This window comes from Agelaius phoeniceus, chromosome 4, assembly GCF_051311805.1.
Source record: "Agelaius phoeniceus isolate bAgePho1 chromosome 4, bAgePho1.hap1, whole genome shotgun sequence".
NCBI classification, from domain to species: Eukaryota; Metazoa; Chordata; class Aves; order Passeriformes; family Icteridae; genus Agelaius; species Agelaius phoeniceus.
This window is the reverse complement of record NC_135268.1, coordinates 47,905,042-47,930,503: the sequence shown is the minus strand read 5'-3', so window position 1 is coordinate 47,930,503 and position 25,462 is coordinate 47,905,042. Positions and strand designations below refer to the sequence as shown.

The following is a 25,462-nucleotide window of genomic DNA, read 5'->3' as shown; positions in this document are numbered from 1 at the left end:
TTTTCATCATCCTTTCCCGTTTCCCCTTTTTGTGGTATATACTACACCCCTTCATGTGTTGGAGACACCACGGCTGTATGCATTGCTATATGTTAATACATTTATTTAGGGAATGATGTTAGAACACTCTCTGTAGGCCTTTAGAAGAGATCACAGAATCTCATTGCCCCTGAAGTCAATCACACCACATATTTCCTCCTATAAAATCCTCCAGCTCAATTTTACAGAAGTTAGGCTTGATTTTGCTCCTTCCACTCTTGTTAGAGATCTGTTCTGATGTTTTGCTACTCTGACTCAGTTTATACCCATTTATTCTTATGCTGACATTGGCCCTCAGTTTTAACTTTCCTGGCTCGTCCATTTTCTAAGTCCCACTTTTGTATATTTTATTTTATCTCAACTATTGAACTGTTCTTACCTGAGCCATGAGCTTTACTTTCTCTCTGATTCTCCTTCCAAGAGAGGCAGGCAGGGGGGAGTAAACAAGCAGATGTGTGGTACTTAATTGCTGACTGGGGTTAAACCATGACAAACACAGATTTACTCTTGACTGGATGACAGAATCACACACTGTACTGCAGATCTTTCCTGAAATTACTTACCTGATATTGTTTGGTTTACACTTCACTTTTTAAGCAGGTCCTACTCATCTCAAGATTAACTAGTCTCTCTTATCCAAATGCTGATCTTATGGCCAATGGAAGAAATTTTTTAAATTAATCTCTGCATGTCATTAATGTTATTGAATTTAATTATATTTTCATTAAACCTGTTCCAAGAGACATACAGTTTGTCCAATATACTAACTACTCCCAGCTCTGTCAACAGCAGATTTCATTAGCTTGCTTGTGTTCTTGATGACACACACCATTGTAATGAAAACATGAAGGATGACAGGAGCATTGATGAATCACACAGACCACTTTCCTTCAGTCTGACACCTCCCATACAAAACAACCCTTTGTCATTGTCTCCTGATCCATATGCTCTTCTGCTTCTACAGCTGTTTCCTGTCTGGACAGCACCAGATATTATTGATCCCAAATAGACTACATCTACCCCATTTCATTTCTTGAAGAAAAAGGGAAACACAAAAAGATATCTTGCTGAAGCAACATCTCATGTAATTGCATACCTTATTTTTATTTCATTTATTCTCATATCTTGAATTATTCTTTCCTTCAAAATTTGTCTAGATTATAGTAAATTATTTCCCTCCCTTTCTTCAGTGCAAGTATTCCAGAATGACTTGAGTGCTAGAGTGAAAGTTTGTGCTCCTTTCACCCTCATCTCCACATGCTTGGCCTGTTTGCACACTGGATGAGATTGTTTGTTTTCCCCCACTGTAGTAATTAAACATTACTTTCTTCCCATTAATCATCTTTCTTCTGCATCCATCTTTATTAAAACTAGAAGCAAAATACTTCTTGGTTTTCTAAATATTGCCAGACTTCCTTCAATCTGTATGCCCTTCTCACTACATGACTGCACCGCCCTGGTTTTTTTTTCCTGGTTGAGGTAACTACTTCTAGTTGACATTATTTAACTCCTGCATTTCCTCATCTTGAAGACAAAACTTTCTTAGGAGAGCGATCCTTTTCACTTTCACCTTTAGGTTTTCTATTTCCAATGACCATAATTACAAAGATGCCAGATAATCTTCTATGAGATCCTTTCCCTTTGCTCAAGGTACAATGTCCAGTTCATTTCTGCTGCACTGGCATAAAGAAATCCAGTCTTTTCTTCACATTCAAGTCCTCGAGTCCTTCAGCCTTATTGATTAATTTCTAATTGTGTCTCTTGCCCTTTCCCCTTTTGACTTAGAATACCTTTCTATAAATCTTTTTTACCCATCTATTTATTTTAAACTGCACCTCTGAAACAACCCCCCCCATGACCATAGCAGCCTTACAACACACCCACTACCCACAGAGCTAATCCACCATCACCTCTGCTGTTGGCCTGGGGGCTGGCAAGGAGAGCAGCCTCTCTCTTGTACCCAGCAATGCTCAGCCCCAGGTGTGCTTCACAGTCTGCTCGAACCTCTCAGGGCAAGGCAGGGCAAGGCAAAGCAAAGCAAGGCATGGCAAGGCATGGCAAGGCACGGCAAGGCATCGGGAGGTGTGGGGCGGCAGGGTCAGGTGTGTGACCCATACTGACACCCGCAGGGCCGATGTAGCCGCCAGCCTGGGCACCAGCCGGATGGCTGAGCCTTTATGGACGCCGGGCGCGTTTCGGTCAGCCTGGCGGGATTTTGGGAGTGGACGGTGGAGCTGAGATCTTCGGAAACGCTCGATCCGTCGCCATCAGGGTGCTGCGGATGTTTAACTCCCGAAGAGCGGGGAGGTCACACACGGACACAACCTCCCCACTTCCCACATCCTTCCCCACCCGAGGCGCGGGGTCCGCCGCGCCCCCCGCCGCCGCTCACGCTGCCCGGCATGGGCGGAGCGCGGTCCGGGGCGTGTTTCGGGGGTGTTTCGGGGCGTGTTTCGGGGCGTGTTTCAGGGGTGTTTCGGGGCGCGGCGGGGCGGTGCTCGGGCGCTCTGAGTGGCCGCCAGGGCCCGGGGCGGGACGCGGGGGCGAGAAAAGGGCCGGGGGCTCGGCGGCGGCAGCTCGGGCGCGGGTGGTGGCCGGGATGCGCCTGACGCAGAGCATGTGCACCATCGCCGAGTGCGCGCCCGGCGGCGACGGCCCCGCCACTGCCCGGCCCCGCCTCGTCAAGATCGCGGTGGTGGGGGGCAGCGGCGTGGGCAAGACAGGTGAGGGGCAGCGCCGGGCCGGGGCGGGCGGGGGGCTGGCGGCGGCGGAGCGCGGCTAATGGTGCCTGTCTGTGCCTGCCCGCAGCGCTCGTGGTACGATTCCTCACCCGGCGGTTCATCGGCGACTACGAGCGGAACGCAGGTAGGCGGGCGGCGAGCGGCTTTGTTCCTTCCCGCCGGGATGGGGTCGGGCGGGAGCCCCGCGGGGCGGCGGAGCGCGGTCCCGGCCGCTGTGCTGCCGGTGGGTGCCTCCCCTGAGGCTGCCTGGCCGGGGGTGCGAGCCCTGAGGGAGAGCGCAAACCCCAGCGCTGGGCACAGGTGGGGAGGGCAGAGCTCGCTCGCTCCCCCCGAGACTGCGGGCGCTCGGCAGGCGCTGGCAGCGGCCCGAATCCCCGGGATTCCGCGGCTGCTTGGAGCCCTGAGAGCCCCTTCCCTGCCCGGTCTGCTCGCAGCCCTCGGAAGGGGGCACGCCAGGCACAGCCACATGTGGTTTGTGGTGGCAGCAGCTCTAGAGATGGGTTGTACTCCAGGTCTCGGACAGAATTTGCTTTATGTGGTCGAAGTACCCCTTTTTTGAAGGAGTCTTTTAGCTAAAACAAGAAAACATTCTGTAAACCTACTGCTGTATTGTTCTCTGCAAACTGAGTGCCGGCAGCTGCATGGGCTAGGCAGAGCTAGTTATAAAGGGGAAAATGGAGAGGTGATGTTACATACCTCATTCAGTGAGTACAGTGCAGAGTCTGAACTAATGCCGGTGTAAAATAGACAGCTTTCTGTTGAGGAAATTACTTGAAAAAGCCAAACAACAACGAACCCAGAAAATCTTACAGGGTAGCTAACAGAGAGCCAAAAAATGTATTTGTCTTGGTTTAGGGCAAATTTGGAAGAAAACTTTAAAAGGGAGCTTCATTAAATGATGGAAATACTAAATGACAAGAAAACTGCTTTTCTTTGTAATGAAAACTGGTTGTTTTGCACTCTTACCTTTATCATTCAAGATAAGACAGTCTTTAAGAGTGTTAAAAGTTCCAGGTTGCCTACCATTTAATGCCCAGCTTCAATACAAGTAAATTAATCATTAAATCCCAGGTTTCTAGCAATATCATAAATATTGTTAACATGCAAAAAGCTTATAGCACTGGTTTCTTGCTTCATGAGGGGTGTTATGACTTTCCCTACACAACCAATGGGCAGCAGAAGTAACATTTGTCTGTAGAGTGGTGACTGTACCTGTGAACCTGTTGGTGTTCTTGTCAGGTAATCTCTACAGCAGGCACATCCAGGTAGATGGAGAGATGTTGGCTATCCAAGTGCAAGATACTCCAGGAGTTCAGGTGAGATAGATGCAACCATGCTACTAGAGTAGCTCTAAATGTTTGTGTGCTTGCATCCCTCTGTGCAGCATCTTATTATGGTCTTTCTGTAAAATGTTTTGCTGCGTGTCTCGGAGTTTGGTGTTCTTTGTGGGAGAGGTGGTAACTTGTGTTTGAACCAGTCAAGCCAGCTGTGTTGAGAGACTGTTACAATGAATCATTTGTTCATTGGAGGCCCGTTACTTTTGAGTGGCCTCGTTCCTGTATATTGGGAACATTAGGCACAAATCCAGAAACAATTCAAAGTGGTATATGTGAAATATGGTTCATGCGAAAATAAATGTCATGATCACTGCCCTACAAGCTTCATAAATGTGTATGGCAAAGTGAAGTCTGCTACATTGTGGCTGTGCTCATTAGTGTGTCACAAGCTGAAGTTTTAAATGTATAGACCTGAGTAATGCTGGACTGTTGCCTTTTTGAACTGGGCAACACTCCAGGTCTAAATGCTTCCAGCTCATATCTTTGCTTCCCCAGACTTACTGTCTAGCCAGTTAATTTCCCATTCTGTGGAACTACAAAGTCTTTCTCTGCATGCAGAACTACTCAGGTCAATTTTCCATTTGAGTATAGCAAACTCCAGTGTTAAATTCCAGCTTTTTGCAGCTGAATCAACATCTGCATTTACTCGCTATGCTCGGATTAAGTTCATACTTACCATGTGAAATCCAAATATATGTCTGAAGCTGTAAAATGCTATTTGGCTTTACAGAGTCCTGAAGACAGGTTCCTTTAATCTTTTGTGACTTTAGTTATCTAATTTGAGACCATTCATTTTTCAGATCCATGAACACAGTCTGGACTGTAATGAGCAGCTGAACAGATGCATTCGCTGGGCAGATGCCCTGGTGATTGTCTTCTCCATCACTGACTATAAGAGCTTTGAACTACTCAGTCACCTTTACCATCACGTTCGACAGCTGCACCCAGGGAACCTGGTCCCTGTCGTCATTGTGGCAAACAAAGCTGATCTCTTGCATATCAAAGAGGTGGAGCCTCAGCAGGGACTTCAGCTGGCCAATATGCTGGGCTGTACTTTCTATGAAGTATCTGTCAGTGAAAACTATAATAACGTCTTCAATGCCTTCCATCTCCTTTGTAAAGAAGTCAATAAACAGCAAATAACCAGCACCCCTGAGAGGAGGAGAACCTCTCTTATTCCACGGCCAAAATCACCCAACATGCAGGATCTGAAGAGAAGGTTTAAGCAAGCTTTGTCTGCCAAAGTGAGGACTGTCACTTCTGTTTAATGGCACAGCCCTTGGTCTACCCAATGTTTAGCTTGAGATTGAAACCTGGGGTGTTTAACACTGGCACATGTAGAATCCAAGGTATTGTGAAAGGAGGATGTTTTGAGTAGCCTTTTGTATGGTAGAAGTCTTTAAGCAGTTGCTTAAAAAAGGAACAGTGTCAGATTAGAAAAAGGGGAAAAAAAAAAAAACATAAAACCACCTGAAAAAGTTGTACTTTGCAACTTGCTGAACAGATGTTTTCATTTGGATAGGGACCTTTTTAGTAAATGAAACCGTTTGCCTTTTCCCCAGTTGGACAGATTTGGCTTTCATTTGTGCAGAAACAACCTTTTTGCTGTAACTCAACTTGAGCAGGGAAATGCCCTGAACTGCAGGTCCCTGTTCAGAAGTAACCGCTTGAGTTTTGTTCTCACATGGATGAAGGACAGCATGATGCAACTGTTTAATTTTATTGCACGGTAGAACTGGTTTTGTTCTGTGTATTTCAAAACAAATAAGCAAACATCAAATGGTTCTGTAAAAATAAGTGTAAAATAAGTGGACAGGACTGAGCATCAAGACTGTAAACAATGATCTTTATTTTTTACTAGCCATGCTATTGCTGACAACTTGACCTTACTCTTTGTATGCAAAGCTATTGTCCACAGGGTGTAAACATATCTAATTGCAAACAACTTTTACTGTCTTAAAAAAGTACTTTCCAGACTAAATGATCCAACATGGAGCTTCTGAGGAATGTGTGTGGAGTGACAGTGTAATACAGATGCCATTCTAAGACATCCTTTTTTCTCTCTCTCTCTCTCTCTCTCTCTCTCTCTCTCTCTCTCCTGTGTGCAGTAGGTGCAAAAAGAACAAAAGGTGTGAAGCATGGCTGGCTCCAGGCAATGAAGCTGATGGCTTGTTCTGAGCTGAGCCAGACCCTCTTCGTTCTTAAACATATGGCAGATTTTATATAAATACTTAATTCTTTTTAATATTGAACCAATGGAGTTCAGAGCCTAAGGGCCTTATACACATGCACTTTAAAAAGCCGGTCGTGCTTTTGTTTAAACTGTAACTTATTTATTTTGTGTACAGTTACTCCTCCTAGGGAGTGGACTTTTCATTCTTACTGCCTGGTACAACATTAAATTTTTGAATTGCCTATTTCCTTGTGTGTTCTTTGGGGGTGAGAAACAAGGAGTAACAACCAGTGAAATGTTGAGACAAAGTAATAGCTTTCTTAAGGTAGTTAACATACCCTGCAGAAACAGCAAGGTGTCCTTTCCTGCCTATGCTGTTGCTTTATTAGCATAAACCACAGGGGTTTTGCTCTCACAAGTGCTTTACAACTTCCTTTTGAGAAATTCCTGTAGGAGAGGAACTGAATAAGGCAGAGACCTTTCAAATTAAAATGGGATTCTTCATTTCCACTTGTCAAAAATACTTTGGTCCTTAATGAGAAAGGAATAGTGTGAAGTAGGTCATAACCTGGAAAACATGAACTCTATGCCACTTTCTTTAAAAAAAAATTATGTTTTGAGCTATATCACTGTGAAGACCTTAAACGAATTGCAAGTCTTCAACTATCTTTTTCATGTTTAAAGTAGCTTTAGTAAAAGCCTGCCTGAGGGGTATGTTTGTGCTGGTACTAGGCTGATGGCCATACAGGCTCACCTTGTTAGCACACAGCTGCAGTAAGTGATGCAGGGAAACTCTGACAGGGTCCCTGATCATAATCTTTTGGACCATGAGTTACTAGCCAAGTGATTTAGGATTGGAGTTGCAAACAAAACTGAGCTTATACCAAATAGTGCTTAGCTTATTAATAGAGAAGTAAATCGATTTCCCAAGAGTAGCTTTATGTTTTTTCCTCTTTTTGCTTTCTGAGTATTGCTTGGTGTTGCAGGCAGAGGACTCAGACACTCTTTGTTATGGTCTTGCACCTGCCCATTCAACTTTCTTCTGTACTGTTTCTACTCATGTGGGACTGGCAGGACATCCCCTCATCCCTTCACCTTTTCCCCCAGCACAGGGTCCCTGTAGCTGCTACAGCTATTTCCTACAAATAAATAAGCTTACTATTGCACTAGGGCACTGGAAAGTCTCCACTGTACTTTTGGTCCATAAGCAGCATCAATTACCACAGCTGTGGCCCCACAGGCTGAGAAGATTCCTCCAGTGTGTGTGTGCCTGGGAAGCTGTGTCTGTCTCTACTTGACCCAGAGGAAGTGCAAGGTCACTGCTGTCTGCTCAGACTCAGCCCTGCCTCCTCAATACAGTAGATGGCCAAGTCAGAGACCTGAGGGCATTTGATGAAAGAGAGGTGGGGGGGTGAAGACCACAACCAGCAGCCTCCAGCAGCATCTCAGAGGTGTGAGTACCTGAGCTCAGCAATGGCACTGAACACAGGCAAGCCTTTCTGCTATGAGCAGAGTTTAGGAAATGTTCTAGGACCAAGATAGATGGTCTAGATTCTTAGGGGCAATCAAATAATGCAAAAGTAAAAGGGATTGCAGGAATATACAGTTCTGGCATGTGTAGCTCTGCATACTAGGAGAAAAGGAGAAGGCAGGTTAGGTTTGGCATTGTGAGAGCATTGCTTTATTGATTACAGAATTTATGAAACAACCATATTATAAGAAAGATTGAACAGTACAGAATGACAGAAAAACCAAGAGACCAGCTACTTGCTTTCCAGTTGCTGTATTCAAACTATTCCTTGAGCTTTTAATATTGCAATCTCATAGCATTTCTCATTTTTTCTAGCACAAAGTTCCATTCTATAGTCATTCTTATAAATTTCTCTTCCATAGAGGCAACATTGTCCGTGCTTTATAATCAGTCCATTGTTTCCTTCCAGCCACTCAAAATTGAATTTAAACCAAAATGCACCCTTTTCTAAAGACCATTATAAACATTTAGGAGAACTAATGCTAGCTAGTGAACAAAATTTAAAAAACTACTTCCCATTTATTCTACTCTGGGATAATAAAGAATGCTATGATAGAGTGAATGTCACTTAATTTCACATTCTCATCTCAGTGTAAGCTATAGTTGTAGCATTACTTGGATGAAGTAAGAGGATGCAGCTTTAGAGCTCCACCATTTTATGTTGCAATTCGGAAATCTCGGTGCTACATGCAATTCTCTATTGGCTGCTGCTCTTTCATCACAGATTTTAGCAAAATTTTATAAAGAAAAGTTACATAACTGAATTTGATTGCAGCTATTTCATGATTATAAATTAAAAATAAAAGCTGTTTTCTAATCATGCTGTTCAGAAATCTAGCTCAAGAAAGAATCTCTGCTGTGGCCTCTTGAAAATGGGATCATGCCCTTTTTAAAATTTTTTTTGTTCCTTCTTTTTTAAATGCATGTGAGGGGAGGATTCTTTTGGGGTTATCATCAAACCATCACAGCCCATATGGCCTCCTGCATAAATCTACAGAGATGTGTGCTATCAGAAACTGTCTTTTCTTCTGGGACTGTGGGTGGAGAAACTAGAGCAGGAAACTGGAAGCTGAGAGAGAAGCAGCCATGTAACCCAGCCCTTGAGTCTGGCTCTGCTTCCCTGACTCTAACAGTCCTGCTGAAAGAGCATGGCCAGGCTGGGTGCTGTGTGCCAGCCAAATCAGGGCTCTGTTCCATGATCTCTCTGGTGTGAGGAACAAAGTGCAAGTAGATGCTGTTAACATTGTAAGGCACACATCTTGCAAGGTAGCATGACAGAGGGTGGATTTTGCTAGCCTCTCACTCCTTGAGCAGCATTTCCTACCAGCAAGCCCAGCAAAACCATCAGAAAAAACAGTACTGCTTGGGGAGTGCAAATTGTGCACCACCTGGTTCTCAGCTGCTCGGGAATGATTACAAACAATCGCCCTCACCATGCTGAGTGAGGCTGGGAGTGATTCAGCACTGCGCAGTGCTATCCTCAAGGAGGGGTTGTTTGTTGTTGGACAAATGGACCATTCTGAAGAGCTGCCCATGAGCTGCAGGTGTTCCCTTGCAGATACCCTGCTGTTTCACCTGCAGCTGTAATTGCAGCAGTTGACACATCAGTTTTTGGAGGGCTCTTGAGAAGAGTGACAGAGCAGGAATTTGATGTTTCCAGGCAAGGCACTCATCTTCTCCACAGCCTCTCGCCGTCAGATACGAGCGTCAGGCTGGAGACGGTCTGAGGCAAACAACAGCTCAACAGCACTGTGTGGTGTCAGGAGCACAGAGGAGAGCACAATTACCTGAAAGAAGGAGAACAAGAAGCAACAAGTCAAGCTGAAAGGGATTGAGACAGTACTAATGAGCCATAGACAGTAACTGTTTGCTTTACCCAGCTCTAGGCAGGCTGTCTGCACTTGGTGTTTACTGATAGAGCAATGCACCTTGTCCAGCAAAACTGTCTGCTGGCTAATAACTGCAGTTAAATCACTTTAAGGAGCAACATGACTGCTAGCATTGTATGCTTAATGAATGTGTGCTTTGACACATTTCTACCCACATTTTACCTGGTGATTTATTGTGACTGCCAGTGCATTTACTGCGAGGCACCAGCTGATGAAGCTGCAGTTTCCTCTCCTACAGCACAGATTTGAGTGATGCCTGTTTCCTCTCAGTTGAAGGTAAGGTGAGCACCACAGAAGTGCCTGCTGCAGGAAGCCATACTCCCGGTTCCAATTCATCTTTTCAGACCAGGCACAGGCTGTTCTGCACATCAGGCTCAACCTTGAGCACTGTCAGATGTTATCACTTTGGTTTCTTCCAGTTTTTAATCGCAGATGGGTCTGATGAATGAAACCATTGCTCACTACAACCATGATAGACATGCTGCTAGGTGCAAATATCTGTTTTCCCTGAGTGAAAACCATTATGTAATTATGTGGTGTGAAGGCTTCTCTGCAGAGCAAAGCTATCATCCAGGAGTTAGTGTGTACACTCTTGCTGTGAGGAGCTAAGCCAGGGTTGCAATCATAGGACACTGCTCTTACTGAGCCCCAAGTTTAGCAGTGTCCATAGGGTCATGATTGCAGGCTGGGATCTGGGGGCAGATTTAATCATTTTAGCTCACTTGAAAATGAATTTGCTTCTTCAGCGCAAAAACCAGGAGAGGAAGCACAAACATCAACAACAGAGTATGTGTGTCCATCTACTGCAGCAGCTATCAAATGCCTTGTGCTGTCCATCATGTAGCTTAAGTATGTGGTAATGCTGCATTTCAACTTTTTGTGTTGCTCTTTCTTTCATCTTTTCACTTCAGATACTGAAAAGATCCCTTCTGTATTGGTGATAGCTTCCCCCTCACTTCTCCTCTTCCCTTGTCCTCCCACACAATCTGCAGCAAACTGACACTGATTATCTCTTCCTTCATAAGCCTGAAAAAGTCTCTGTAACTTGCAGATGCCAAAGGCTGACACTGTCTTACTTATGTTACATGAGAATCAGACTATAGTACAGTATGCGCTCATACTGTAGAAGGAAGAAATTACTTCTACTTCATGCAGCTTTAACTCTGAAAAACATGAAGGGACATGTTACTAAAGTTTTTCTAGTTTACAAGCCAAACATCAACAATAGCCACTGACAGATAAAAGCAATTTCTTCTTGAAGTCCTACCACTGAATCCTCAGGGGATTTGTGCAACAAATAGCAAGCTCAGAGCGAAAAAGGAGATCTCCAACTTTAATGTCTCAGAAAAGATGCTTGAATACAGCAGGACTTCTTTCCCTCCAGTATTTCCAGGGGCTTGTTGAGGGGGATAAATGTGAATGTTTGTTCTTTCATTTTTACAGAGGAGAATTGCCCAGATAAGTAAGTCCATCTCTTCTCCAGGCAGCTCTCTTCAGGACAGTCCTTTGCAGCCCTCTCCTTGTTCTGTACTCCATGCCTGCCTTTCACCCTTCACCTGAAGGGCTATCCCCTCCTAGTGGCAGCCAAGGTGGAAGAGCCAGGAGCCCCCATCCTGACCCACTGAACTCCAATGGCACACTTGAAGGTAGGGAAGGATGCAGCTAGCATCTAAAGGGGCATCTGAAAGTTTATCAGTCTGCTGGCCTCAGCCACGACCACATAGATGGTTGTAATGTTGGGAGAAGGGAGGGAGAAACATTCTCTCATGCTCTTTCTTTCTCCTTTATTACTCTCCTGATTAAAGCAGAAAAAGAGGAGTAATTTCTTCCTTCAAAAATAGGATACTTCTCACTAGTTATGGGGAGCTATTTACCACAATCCAAAACCAAATGGTGCATAGGAAACACTGTATTTCTTTGTGCTTCTCCATGAGAAATAAAATTGTCATTCAGATTCAGATGCAGAACAGTTCTGTGGATGGAAACATGTGTCTCTTATTCCACATTTAAATGTCATTGCTGAAGTAATCAATGCACCCTGTCAGTTTTTCTACAATTACTTTACTCAATTTTTGTACTTACACATTTCTCCAGTTTTCCAAGAGCCAGTAATTAGTATAAATGTTAGTGCTTTGTTTGACTGGAATGGACTTGGAAGGCCAGTGTTTCCCTGAAGCCTGAACCTGACTGCCTGAACAGCACAAAAAGGCTCTGTTTAATCCTGGCTTGAGTTAGATAAATGCCTGGCTTTTTGAAAAGAGAATAATCCTAAACAGGTGGTGCATATTCACAACTATAGTGCAGAAATCCAGGTAAAGCCAACAAACTTTTTTTTTTTTGTGAGAGATTTGCACAACTGCTTAGTTTCTTCTTTCTCTTCCTCCTCCCGCCTCTCCCCCAAAGTTCTTTCACCTCTAACACAGCACATTTGGATAAAGGGCAAGATGCAGCAAAAGCTTAAAATGCTTTAGGAATCTGCCTCAGAGGGTGACCTGCTGCCAGGGTTAAGCCAAAGCAAAGCAACACCAGATCCCATGTCACCACTGTCAAGCCTTAAGTCCCTCTAGAAAGCTAGTTGAAAATCTCCCTGCATAGTTCTCAACCAACTCAGATGTTAACCCTCTGTTTATCTTTCAGGGTGTCTTAATACATTTTGTGTGTGGATTAACTTGTCCATCAGTGTGTCACAACTCAACTCCCCTCCAAGAAGGAAAATATAATTTGCTATTTTGAGGAGATTAGCAGCAGATTAGTGGGCAAGAAAGGTGTTATCAGATTTAAAAAAACTTGCTAAAATGGTACTCCATCTTACAAAATACTTCTTGAGACTGCCTTGCAATGACAACTGAAACATGGAAACACATGCCAGACTGAGGGGCTGTTTTGCCTTTGGTTGGCTCCATTTTGCTAATGATTTCTCAATAATCAAAATTGCCTTCCACAGGACTTGAAAACAAGATGTTTGCCAGCCTCTCTGGAAACCAGAGTTATGTCTATGATGCAGCTGGTTACACAGCACTTTAGAGTCTTTGTACTACCCTGTGTATCTGCAGTACTCAACAGACACCTGCTTGGTCCTCCACAATTAATGATGATTTTTAACACCTCAGGTGCCACTAGAGCTCACCCATCCTCCTCCTCTCCCTCCTCCATTCCGATGACAGTTACTGTAATCAAGTTCTGCTGCCAGAGAGTGGATGAGGCAAAGATCAGCCACATGGACATTACTGAAACCTCACTGTGGGAACTCCTTCCAGGAGTCCAACAGCACATTCAAGGGATGCAGAGACTTGGGGCTTTCTCCACACAACCTGCTTCAGGCTACTTAAGGTCTAGTGGTCAGCTATCAGAGACATCTGGCCAGACACAGGAACAGTACAGCTGTATCCAGGTTAATTTATTTTGCTCCTCACCATTGCTAATTGGTGTGCCTGCAGGATTACCACTGGTAAGTCACTAGGTGGTACTCAGGCTCCTGAGTATCCCTGCACTATGTCCCATAGATGGATGACCAGGGATCCTGTAGCTTTTTGGACAGCAGATGTTTCTGTTTATAAAGAACACAAAGAAACTATGGAAGCTACTTCAAATTAATGCTAGTCTGTTCTGAACTCTCCAACCCGAGTCTGAACTTTTGTTGCTGACTATAATGTGAAAAAACAAACCCTTGGTGCCTGAATACTTGTTGCCTACAGATGTTTCACAGCAAAAACCCTAGCATCATTCTGCCCATATGGCTGTGGCTTTCTGTAGGTTTGGTACCAGTGCTATAGGGAACACTATTTGATGAATTTTCTTAGTTTCTTAGCTGTTTGTACCTGGGTACCAGGTTTGCGTGTTGCTACCAAATCCTTCACCATTTTGACCTCGGAGACCGACACTCCTCCAACCATAAAGATGATCAGAAGAGGATGATCACCAGGGTGAGGGCGATTCACCTGGAAAATGAAGAAAAGCATTAGTTGTACTCACTTCATCTAGGTCCAAACCTATGGATTATCAGTGATCAGCTCCCAAGTGGAAGACCAAAGAGGTGTGGCTAGAGGAATACCAAAGAGGAAGCTCAGGAAGAAATATTCACGGAATGCTGTAGCAGCTGAGAGGGAAATCAATGGGGAAGATGCCCAGTTAGAACTAATTAGCTGTTTCCAGGGAAATAAAGTCTCCATGGATTCCCCTGAAACCTACAGGAGTTTCTCCTGAAGTCTGTGGGTTTCTCCCTCCATTCCTTCTTCATTAGTTTCTTCCCTTTCTCAGAGAGGGAGGAGAGTACTTGGGTGGATGTTTACTTTGGATACACATACACAGGAGACTTTAGGGAATGAGGGGTAAATTACTACCCAGCAGAAGCAAAGAGTCCAGCCCAAACATGCTAGAATCCCTGCCTGAGGTCAACATGGAAAAGAATTTTATGCAATGTGTTTTCACCGGTGCAGTGAATAATCTTTTACAATTCATCCAATAAAAATAAATAAGGTACATTATAGTATAAAATCAGTTTACAGCTAGTTTCAATTCAGAGTTTTCCATGCTTCTATGACTACCTTGTAACTAATATAGAGGACCTTTAGCTCCAAGAAAATACTTGTTTCATTTTTCCTCAATTATCTTTAAAATGGCACAAATATCCCACTTCAGTTAAGACCTCATAATTAAGTTTAAATGTAAAAGTGATGCTTTAATTAATTTCAAATGTGTATTTTAATTTTAAACGTGAAGGTGATGCTTTACATCAGTTTCCTCTTAGCCACTTCTAGAAGTTTGATAACTTTGCTGTTTCCTAGCAAACTGTTTCCTTCTTGAGAAAACACACTCCCCTGACACTACCTTGATCCAGTCTTTGGGAGGGATGTCAACAGATGCCATGCAATTGCTCTTGTCACATCACCCTGGAGCATGAAACACTCCAAATGTTCGGTTCTGAAAAGTGACAAAGTAGTTTAATTCCTTTTTAGACTCTCTGCCTCCTCTCCTTGTGTGGGTGTAGGCTTTTAACAGCATTCACTCCACAGAGTGAAATTGGTGTCAGCCCATGTTTGGGCAGAGCAGGGCTCCTTTGCTTTCCCCACCACAGCAGCTTGCTTTGATCCTTGTGGCTCCAGATCCTGGGGATACAGCTCCTCTTGTTTTCCTTATTGTGGCTTTCCTATATTTAGTCTTTTGGCACTTTTTCATCCTGCAGGTCTGTCAGGCTTTCTGCCTGGTAACCTTCAGCAAGGACCCTTCCTTTTGAAGCCAGCACAGGGAGATGCCATGTTCTCTCTCCAGGCTAGCTGGCTTTGATTACATGGGGCTGGTTCCCTGTTCAATGCTGCTCCCCAAGCAAGGAGCTCTTGAATTCCTGAGCCTTTGAAACTAGTAGAACTGCCTTAGACAGATGTATTAGTGAGCTGAGTATTTGCATACTGGCTTACTCTCTGACTTTGTTGATAGCATATATACTACAATTCCAGGGCACTGGAACAGGCCTGCCAGGAAAGTGGTCACAACACCTGCCTGGATAATATCCTTGGGCACATGGTGTGATACTTGGGAATGGTGTTGTGCAGGACCAGGAGCTGGACTCCATCATCCTTGTGGGTTCCTTCCAACTCAGAATATTCTGTGATTCTAGGATTCTATGATTCCTAAAATCTTTCCTAGCAAAAACAAACTCAGAATTAACATGCATGCAGAACATTGGGCATACAAAGGACACCCAGTATAAGAACTGGAAATCATGAGCTTTCAGGGTTATGCTAAAGAGAAAATGTCTTGACAAATCATTTCCTTCAATCAAAATAAACCTAGATCCAAACACATGGTGCCTATATAAAACTTACTGTTTTTCAGAAGACTAAAGTTCAAACCACAAATTCCAGAAATGCGTATTAAAAATGCTATTAGGCATGCAAACTCTAAATTAAATTAAAACAGAAATGAAAAGGGTCTTGGAATCTGTAATTTTGTTATGCTATGTGTAAGTGTTTTGAAGGAGGACAGTACTTTGGGTACAAAATATTTGGCTGTGTTAAGAATGCAAGTTTCTGCCAATTTATGTTTTTTTTCTTGTTTGATAATACAACCACCCAAGACTCTCTCTTTTGAAGAAACTGGCTGCATGTAGCTAAACACAACTCATTCCAGTGATAGAGAAGAAGAACTGAAATGGATTGCAACAAAAGCAATGTGTATCTTCTGGGATCCTTCTATAGTTCAGTTGATTTGGGACATTTCCACTGCCTCTGAATTTACTGTGAAATCTGAATTTTGCCAAAATCCCTGAGAGAAATTCAATTCAAAATGCCATACATTAAAAAAAAATCAGAGAGCTGTCTCAGACAATTAAAAGATTAACCAAAAACCCCTCAAAACCATTATGTTCACATGAAAGAGCCCAAAGGAAGGGGGGATGGTGCCCTGAGCCAGCAGAGTGTCCCACTAGGACACCAGGGCCTTCTCCTCAGCTCTGAGCTCACCACACAGGCTGTGCTCAGGATGCTGGTGGTCAGAGGGCTCTTTGCTCGTGCACATGTCTGTGTGGAGGAGAGAGAGAGAGAGAGGAGGAGGAGGTGGTAAAACAGGGTAGCAGTGGCCAGTAAAACTCTAAAACTGAAACAGGGTCAATAAAACTCTAAAACTGAAGCAGGAAGGCATTAGAGGACAGGTGTTTTCTCATGGCTCACGGCAGCTCAAAAACCAGTTTTTTTTTATGAGGAAAGTCAGCAAAAACAATTGTTATTGTTCTGTAACTCACCCAACAAAAACAGCAGCACTGATGATTCTAGTATTTGTGACCAACCAGAAAACCAATTAATTTAGCTCAATAACTGGAAAAAGGAAAAATGTCAATCACCAGAAACTAGGCTGCTGTGTAGGGCAGTGGGTATCAATGATAGCAAGGTCAGATGATCAGAAAACATGTCATCTAGAGCAGCAGTCAAAACAGGAGTCCTTGAAGCAGGGAGGCTGTTTCCCTTCAACATCCCTTAGCTTCAAAACAAACATATCTGCCAGACAAACAGCTTCTGGTTGAGAGATGTCTTTAAAAGTCTGTCCTGAACTAACACACCTGAGGCAATCACCAAAGTGTTTTTATGTGAGTTGGCATTTGTATTCAGGCATTGAGAAAGAAACAAAAATAAGGAAGCTCACAGAATAATTACTGTGCTGATGGTGTGATTGTGTCAGAAATACAGGCTGGTCAGACACTCATTCATGCAACAATTGAGCACATGCCAGCAAGCCAGGCTACAAACTAAGGGAGCAAGCATGGACACATATTTGTGAAGTATATGATGATGCCTATGAAATGTTTACCCTACACAAAGTTCACTTGCTCATCTCTTAAATATTCCTCATAGTAGAATATTTGTCTTAACAGGAAAGATGCAGGTACATACTGCCATAACTACTTAGGTCTCTCTCTCTCACTTTTATACACACACACACACACACACACACACCCCTTCTAAAAGGACAGAGTAGTCCTCAAACTAGTTAAAGGTGGCAATGTCTCCATCTAACCATTTAGGCCTTCTGAAGTCCTTCTATTCTTATTTTTTCCATTTAAAGAATAACCTATATTTGTGCTTAAAAATTCTGCAATAAACAAATACAATGAAATCAATAGAATTGTGAAAATTACTGGTAAATGAAACCAATTATTAAAAAATAAATAAAAATTTTAAATAAATTTTAAATTAAATAAAAAATTTAAATAAACCAAGTAATTAAAAAATTACTTGGGTGTAACAGCCTGGTTACTTTGTTTGATAGTGGAATGTGTTTTTAACTGTACTATTTTTGGAGTGTTGGCATAAGTTTTTCAGTTCTGACATAAGAATGGAGATATGTTGGGTCACTTTTTCTATATGTATCCTCTGTTGTCTTAGGGCTTTATTATTAGCTTTGAAGAACTGAGAATTTCAATTTAGGAACCTAACTGAATGTATCTTGGAAATCTATTTCAACTGTGGAAACAGATTTCTGAAAACAAGCACTGGATTTTAGGCTTATTTGATTATGTGCTCAATACTAGCTTTCTTTGAAACAACAGAAAAATAACTTGGTTATTCTGATACTGGGTTCTAGAATAGTACCAACACAACAGTCAAAATTATTTTTGTCACCTGACTTTAAATGCAGGTCTAGCAGGAATTTTCACAAAGGAAAAAAATTAAAATTCTGTTACCACAGAATCACAGAATCAAATTGGAAGGAGCCTTGTAGCTCATCTAGTTCACCTCCCTGCCCAAAGCATGGCCAACTTCAAAATTGTATCAGGTTGCTCAGGGCTTTGTTTGGCCAACATTTGAATAACTCAGAGAGGGAGAATTCTCTGGACTTAATCACTCCTTCTGTTAGAATTTTTTTCCTTTATTCAACTGGAATTTCCCTTGCTGCAACTTGTGTCCACTGCCTCACACAGTTTGCTGATGTCTCTTCTGTGTGGAGGGGTGGTGGTGGTAAAACTAAAGGAAAAACACTGGGCACAATGTTAAAATGTACTGTACTCATAACCATACTACTGATGTGGTTTGGTGTGAATTTAGGATTGCTTTCAATGGAGAATTCCGGATGTGCAGTAAAACAAGGCTGAATGTACAACATGCTGGCTAGTCCACACTTCAACTCTGTAAATATTTAGCAGACACTTAGCATGAGCTAATTTGTAAGGCAGAGTAAATTCTTGTAGAATGACTGTCTTAAAACATGCTAAGAGGATCCACAAAGAAATTTCTAACTTACAGGCTTCCTTCCTTCCCCTATGGTACAAGTTGAAGCATATCAAATTATAGAAAAGGTATTGAATTTGGAGCTCCTCCTTCACCCCCTGTGAGAGCAGATCGTTCATACTTACTTCTCTCCTATCTCAAGGCTGCTGAGTGTCCTTAAAGTCCTTTGATGAGGTGCCATGTGGAATGCCTTTTGGAATGCCAGGTAGGTAATAGCAACTGACACTCACTTATCAATTTGTTTGTTGGGTGTCTCTGAAGAGCTCTAAAAGCCACCTGAGTCAGGACTTCCCTTTAGCAAAACCACATTGCCTTTTCCCAGATATATCATACTTATTTTGGTGTCCACCATGACCCTTATTTAGATGTTCAGTCTGCTCCATTCCTCTTTTTTTGTTCAGCAGGTGCTATCTGTCTGCACTGTACCTGAAATGTGATGCTTCAAGCTATTCCCAGCTCCCCTTCAAGAATTTAACTCCCCTAACCTTATCTCCTTAAGTTCTGCTGAGCAGTGTAATAAAGTCAGCTACTGCTGCATGATGCTCTGACCTCAGGAAAATCTTACAGATGAGCTTGGGAAGGCTGGTTTACCTTCATGAACATGCTGAATCCAGTTTTAAGGAGATCAGTGAGGCCTGATGAAATGTGCTCAATATCAACAGGATCGGGCCGATCGGGATTACAGACCTCTTCCACCACCTGTTTCAGCAGAGGTTTGTAAGAAGCCTGCACAAAGAGAACAATGCATTGTGAGCAAACCTGTTTAGACTCAGTGCAACCATGATTTGAAATATTTTATTTCTGTTAAAGGTTACAGAAATAATTATCCCACAAATCAAAGCAGTCAGAGAGGTTGTGACCTTGACTGCAGATGGTGGGCACCAGCACATCAGACTGAAAGGATTGAAAGGGAGCCACACATTTACTCTGCCCCATGTGTATAATATCAGTAAAGAGGGACAAGGAAGAAAGGGGGGGACCTTTACTTTCTCTAGAATCTTTCTGGAGGTAATACAGAAATGGATAGCCATACAGAAGGTGTACAGAGGCACTGCTGCCCATTGTGCACCCAGATCTCATTCCCTTTCTAATGATTTTACAAACCCTAAACAGGGACATTTTTTTTTAATTGACCACTCCTACCTTATTCCAAGTGTCATGTCCCCACTGATGTCTGGATACCAGCAGGGAAGGGAAGAGACCAACCTGCCTGTTTGTCTCTCATGGGAGAGCACAGCTCAGGAGTCCCTGTTAGTCCTTTAGCTTCTATGGCCATGGCACTCCACATAATACTTCCACCTGTGGAAGACTTCTGAACAACAGGCCAAACAACCCCACCATTACCATGAATGTCAGAGCTTCTGAGAACTTAGGGGCTAGGAGAAGTGGAAAATGTAAAGGTACAAATGGTCAACATGCTGGAAGGTCTACTCCAAAAGGATCAACCTTGTATCCTCTTCAGGATCCACAAACCCTGTCTGAAAATGAAGTAGTAGCCCAATAATCTCCACATTCCAATACCAAGGTTTAAACCACTCTGACATGCTGAAAAAAAATTTAAGATAAAACTTTTAGGAACCAATGGAAAGATGTTTAATGAAAATTCAAGCTTGACTTACAGATGGAGCTTTGTTTTACTGCTTTTAATTTTGCGTAAACTGCAACACAACCACGATCATTTCAGAAAGTGCAACCATCTTAGCAAATGAGCAGCTTTAAAATTAGCACACTTATTTGATTTTGGGACTACCCTAGGTATACATCATGCCTTAGATTACTTAGGGAAATCAAGTGCAACATCATTAATTTTGCAAAGATGGTATCGACAAGAGACATATTGCAAGTAAATAGTAAAAATTGATGGAAAATAAAACACAATCCACTTGGCTTGAAACTAAAATTTTCTGGAGTCATTAAAGAAATGTTTTTCATCCAACACTTTAGAGTGAGAAACAAAGCTTACAGTTTTTTTTTAATACAATGCTGTCAACAAAGATTTATACAACTCATCTAGTTCTTCTCACAACATGTGCATAATTTTTAGTTGAGCCAACAAAGCAAATTACAGCAGACACGAGCTGCGGGATCTTCTAGAACATGTCAAGATTTCTGTCAAATCTAGTCACGCAATAAACAACTATTTGAAAATACACATGCAGGCATGAAGTCCTATTTATAAAAATCTGTTTAATATCTTCATAGATGAGGAACAGAAAAACATTAGGAATGAAATATTTTTGGAGCAGAGATCAAATCACAGTTTAACAGAGAGGCTTACTCCACAAAATTAAAGGAAAAACATCGTCTGACTGAAATGAAAAATATCATTCAGACAAAACTATCTACTCAAAAGATGTGAAAAATTAGCTATGATTTTGCATGTCTGAATTTTCAGAACCAAAACTCAGTGCCCTTCAAAACAACCCAGTCACACTACACAGATACTAAAATACAGATAGTACAATCCCCTACCTTTTTAAAGTATAATGGTTCCAAATATTTAAAAAAATCTTTTATGACTTGAAATTAATCTACTATATTTAGGGGTTTTTTCCATACAACCCCCAAAAATTGGTTTCTATCTCATATAATGAAACTTGGATCAACTTTAAATTTTGGCAGGCACAAATTTGTTTAAAATTGCTGTTAAAAACCTCAATAGCTATGGGACACACCCCATATGAGATTATAAAGGGAAGAAGAGAGAGAAACAGAGAGAGAATGAGGAAAAGAGAGTGGGAGATGGAAGAAGGAATGGAGGATGGGAAGGAGGAAGGCAGAAATATACCTAGATCAAGATGAAAGTAGTTTCAGTAACAGGCAAAATTCTGTTCTTGCATGGTCACTACATGAACTAATTTGACAACCTGATGAAAACATTTATCATTTTATGTAAGACATACAAACTACAATGCTACAAAAAGTCCTTCTAAGAGGCTATCCAATTCCCAGGTTCTTATCCATAGAAACCTTTTTATGAGTCTTATGAAGAAAAGGAGGCTTCCCAGCTTTTAACAGACAAAGTGAAAAAGTATGTAGAGGCTAAACCCACTCCCATAGCACTAAGCAGCTTTGGCAATGAGTGTGGTCACAGGACAGGCACTACTTCTTCTGAGGAGCTGAACTGATTGCACACAACCCCTGCCAGCCAAAAGAGAGGCCCATTCCAGAGAGCTGTAACTATCACGGACAATCACATACTGCCTGCTTATTTCTTCTATTAGAAATCTCCTGGACTTCCCTCAGCAGAAAGTTTGTCCTACTCAAGCAACTAGATCCCTTGCATGGCTTGATTAAGGGGATGCAAGGTGTTAATATATCCCTTGCTGTGTTCCAGGACTTATCCCTAAGCAAGCAAAGTGGATTACATCCAAAGGACATACTGATGCTAATTACACTTCCAGGAAACTTTCCTTATCATCTCACTGCCCATGCACTGAACTGTATTAAATGTTTAACAATTTTCCCCATTTTGGACACCAGACTGGTTCAAACTGCTAGAAGACTTCAGGAACAGGTTTTCTTCATCTTAGAAATTTCCAGTGACATTTTGCAACAGTCATGTTCTTACAAAGCAATGCTTAATTTAAACTACATCCCTTTGGTGCTGGTCTGCAGCACCATTAGAAGTTTGGAAGGATTTTTTTATGGCTCAAGGCTAGAATCATGTTTTATGATCCTTCTCTAAATCACTACTTTCTGCTGTAGAACTCTATTTTTAACTGGGAAAGGTCTTCAGGAGAGACAGAGAGAAGGAAAACCACTGTCTATTAGTCCTGATGACCGAAAGCAGTATTGTAGATCATCTGTTCCTATTTGAGAAACAGAAGTTGCTTTTGTGACCTATTTACAAACAGGTTTGTCCCTCATGCTTACAGGGACAGGAGAGGAAATACAAGAAGAATGTAGCTGCAGTATGGGTGCAGACATCCTGCTTCACTCTGCCTTGAGCAGTCTAAGTTGAGAGCCATCTTGACCTAGCCCTGCCTTTCACAGGCATTCATGTCATTCCACAGTGCTGCAGAGCAAAGCCCAAATTTCTTCCTCAGAGCTGACATTGATATGCATATGCCTGAGCCTGGACAAAGGATTTGAGGAAATTTTTGATGGCTGGGTCAATTATAAAACTACACTTAAATACCTTCTTCATGGGCAGAATGTGTACAGGACCAGCACATCCACAAAATTAGTGCTGTAATTTTGAGGGCAGGCTAGAGAAATAACAAACACAGGGAAAGACAGCTACACTTGCCTGGTGGGTGTTGCTGCCTGGATTATGTATGGAATGGAATTGTTTCATGTGCAGTCGGACCCTGGCAATATCCCTGAGGGACCGGAAGATACCGTCCACGGCATCTGTGGCTTTCTGAGATGTCAGGTTCAGTGACGAGTCACAGCCTAAAGAAATAAAGAAACACACAGCTGAGTGAGTGAAAAATGTTCATGTGTTTTGATAATAAACAGTAGGAAAAGGGTAACTGGGAGGAAATTTTAAATTATTTTTATTGTATTATATTCTGGAAACTTGGGGGAGTTAGGCAGCATGTCCTCAGCATGGCACAAGTCTCTGCAGGTAAGCAAGAAGGCAAAAATTCTGGACAGCAGGTAAAATGAAGAGTGTCCCTCTTTGTAACCTCAATCACACAGCATTTTCATCAGCACAGAGGACGTTTTGCTCTTCACAGCCAACAGAAAGTTCCATGCTAGTGGACCCCAAAGAAGAGCGCCCTGTTATGTGGGATGGAACCAGCTGGTTTGCTGGTCTGCTTGGGTAAACAGCCATGAAGAAGGGAACTGCTCCTCCCTGGCCAGCAGCCTGCTCACTCCAAATACATTTCCTACCTTTGTGACAAGAAAAATGGAAGAGTCTGTGCTAAATACAGCAGAAAAGTCAGACAGACTTTGGAAAGAGCTGCATTATCACAAAAAAGCTCCTGTCCCTCAAAGTGGCAGAGTTATTACCTCTAAAGTATTTTTCCAAAGCACTTCTTCTAAGGTATAATGCTTATCTTCCACTAAGGCTAAATTCCAATTACAGGACCACCTAAAATGTCCCTCTGGGTGGCCAGACAGGGCCTTGGAAAAAAGAACGTCTTAGTCTGGGCCCCATCCCCCTCCCCATATGACCTATATTGCACAGAAGAATTGAAATAAATGCTTTCTTGACTCCAGTGCTGATGAGAATTAGCCAAGCGAGAGGTAAGTGGGTCACCTGATATTTTTATTGCCTTGTCAACACAGTTCTACTCCTCTTGACATCTCTGCCTGCCTCTCTGCTTGCTTGACTCTTCATCCTTGTGGCAGAAAATCCATCATAAAATAACTCTTCTTGCCACATGCTCACACCAACACACTCCCTCCTGCTTATTGCTGTTGTCCTCTCCAGGGATGCTGCTGTAGTGGCTTCTGAGTCCATCCTCCAGTTCAGAAACCAATCCTGCACCAGCAAACCTCTATGTCTATGCAGAATCCTGCTGAGAGGACAAGGTCTCCCTGCAGGTCCAGCTTGCACTGTGCTGCACCCTTGGAGCCTGGCACTGAAAACAGGCATCCAGACTGTCAAGAAGGCACCTGGATTTTGGGGTAGGAGATCCCTAAACAAACTTTCTCTGCAACTGACAAAGGACAGAATCCTTATGTACTTAAAAAATCAATAAATAGGTGGTAAGTTCAAAATGTACAGGGAATATTTGATATTGAATCTGAATTACTTTCATACCTTCATGTTCCACACAGTAAAAACTATACACAATATCAACACATACACACACATACACTTCTAGAGCTCTGAAACTGTTCCTACATGATGGTGATTAGACACTGAGCTATCAGTTGCTGAATATCGTTTGTTGAGGAGAGGTGTGGGAGCACTGGAGCACTGGGCTGTGCTCAGCTGTGCCTTCCAGCAAAACCAGAAGTGTATCTCGAGGAGCACTGTAGCATGGAGGGGCCAATGTCCATTTCCAGTGTCCAGGTCAGAGTGCTGTGCTGGACCCAGTTTGGGATCCCAAGGTGGCACTGGAAGATGAAGATTCAGTCTGGCTGTTTATGGCTGGCCTGACAGAGGGAAGAGAGGTGTACTTTCAAATTTCTCTAAAATTGTGACTTCCTTGGGACTTTCCATCAAGAAATATAATGTCTGAGGAACCAGGGATATCTATTTCCAGCTTGACATCCAGTACCTCTTTTTTTAATGTAAATGAAAAAATAAGTTTTCTTTACAATCTCTTATTGTTGAAATCAAAATCTCTGAAGGCCTCTGTCTACCTGTTGCTCTAGGGTTATAGAGGGGAGCCAGGTTTCTTTCCAGCCTAGAGAACAACAGAAGCTTGTTTTTCCAAGTGGCAGGCAACTACTAATCACCTCCCATTCACACCTTCTCTGCAAATGGGGCTCTGCAGCATATGGAGAGCAGGACACAGTCCCTCTTTGCTCCCTTCAAGCTCCCAAGAAATCTGCCCCTTTTACAGCAGTGAAGAGGTGGAATACATTAGCTGCTGCACAGCTCATGTACTAATTAAAACAAAACTTCCTGTTACTGTTTTTTCTTGGGAAGTTAAATGCCATTTGGAGAGCATGCTGAATGAATTCTTTTGAATCCCAAGCTCTATTATACATGGGAAAAGGCATTTAAATAAAATTTTGGGATTTCCCGTTGGACTTGAAGAAGCCCAATTGTGGAGAAAAAGAAAATCACCACTAACCTGCAGAGGACTCAAGATTTTAAAGAACATAGTCTAGTTCTGCAGTGAAGAAAATGAGTCTGTTGGGAACTGCATTCAGTGCCTACCAGGATGAGACTTATGAACTTTTTCATGAGACAAAGTACATCTCCTCTTAAGCAACACATCTGCATAATCACTATTTCCACAATTAATCCATTTTCACACGAAGTTTGAAAAAAGGAGAACGAATGGAGATGCTGTTTTCTGCAGTACTGAGTGACCCAGGAACCAAACAGGACCAGCTTTTCTACTGATTTCTGAAACTGGAAGGAAAATGCTTTGAGAAAAGGACATGGCACTGTGAACCCAT

General features: G+C 42.6%; 2 protein-coding genes across 2 annotated transcripts in view; one reads left to right on the top strand and one right to left on the bottom strand.

Moving 5' to 3' along the window:
* The first annotated feature begins 2,574 nt into the window (after positions 1 to 2,574).
* On the top strand, positions 2,575 to 6,534 carry RASL11B (RAS like family 11 member B). The gene is made up of 4 exons (XM_054633241.2): positions 2,575 to 2,762; positions 2,848 to 2,904; positions 4,020 to 4,096; positions 4,918 to 6,534. Exons 1-4 carry the CDS (start codon positions 2,639 to 2,641, stop codon positions 5,383 to 5,385), a joined length of 726 nt encoding a protein of 241 aa, XP_054489216.1. The 5' UTR covers positions 2,575 to 2,638; the 3' UTR covers positions 5,386 to 6,534.
* Positions 6,535 to 7,943: 1,409 nt separating this feature from the next.
* SCFD2 (sec1 family domain containing 2) overlaps positions 7,944 to 25,462 on the bottom strand; it is a 187,284-nt gene continuing 169,765 nt past the window's right edge. The window contains exons 6-9 of the mRNA XM_054632751.2: positions 22,680 to 22,825; positions 19,019 to 19,153; positions 13,529 to 13,648; positions 7,944 to 9,608 (exon numbers count right to left, since the gene is read on the bottom strand). Coding sequence (XP_054488726.2) covers positions 9,516 to 9,608; positions 13,529 to 13,648; positions 19,019 to 19,153; positions 22,680 to 22,825 — 494 coding nt within the window. The 3' untranslated portion in view covers positions 7,944 to 9,515. The remainder of the gene's footprint in view (positions 9,609 to 13,528; positions 13,649 to 19,018; positions 19,154 to 22,679; positions 22,826 to 25,462) is intronic.

Excerpts from the sequence above, each read along its gene's own strand:
- RASL11B (XM_054633241.2), top strand. The coding sequence starts at position 2,639 with ATGCGCCTGACGCAGAGCATGTGCACCATCGCCGAGTGCGCGCCCGGC. Across the intron at positions 2,763-2,847 it reads CAGCGGCGTGGGCAAGACAG|CGCTCGTGGTACGATTCCTC; the intron begins GTGAGGGGCAGC and ends GCCTGCCCGCAG. Across the intron at positions 2,905-4,019 it reads CGACTACGAGCGGAACGCAG|GTAATCTCTACAGCAGGCAC; the intron begins GTAGGCGGGCGG and ends TGTTCTTGTCAG.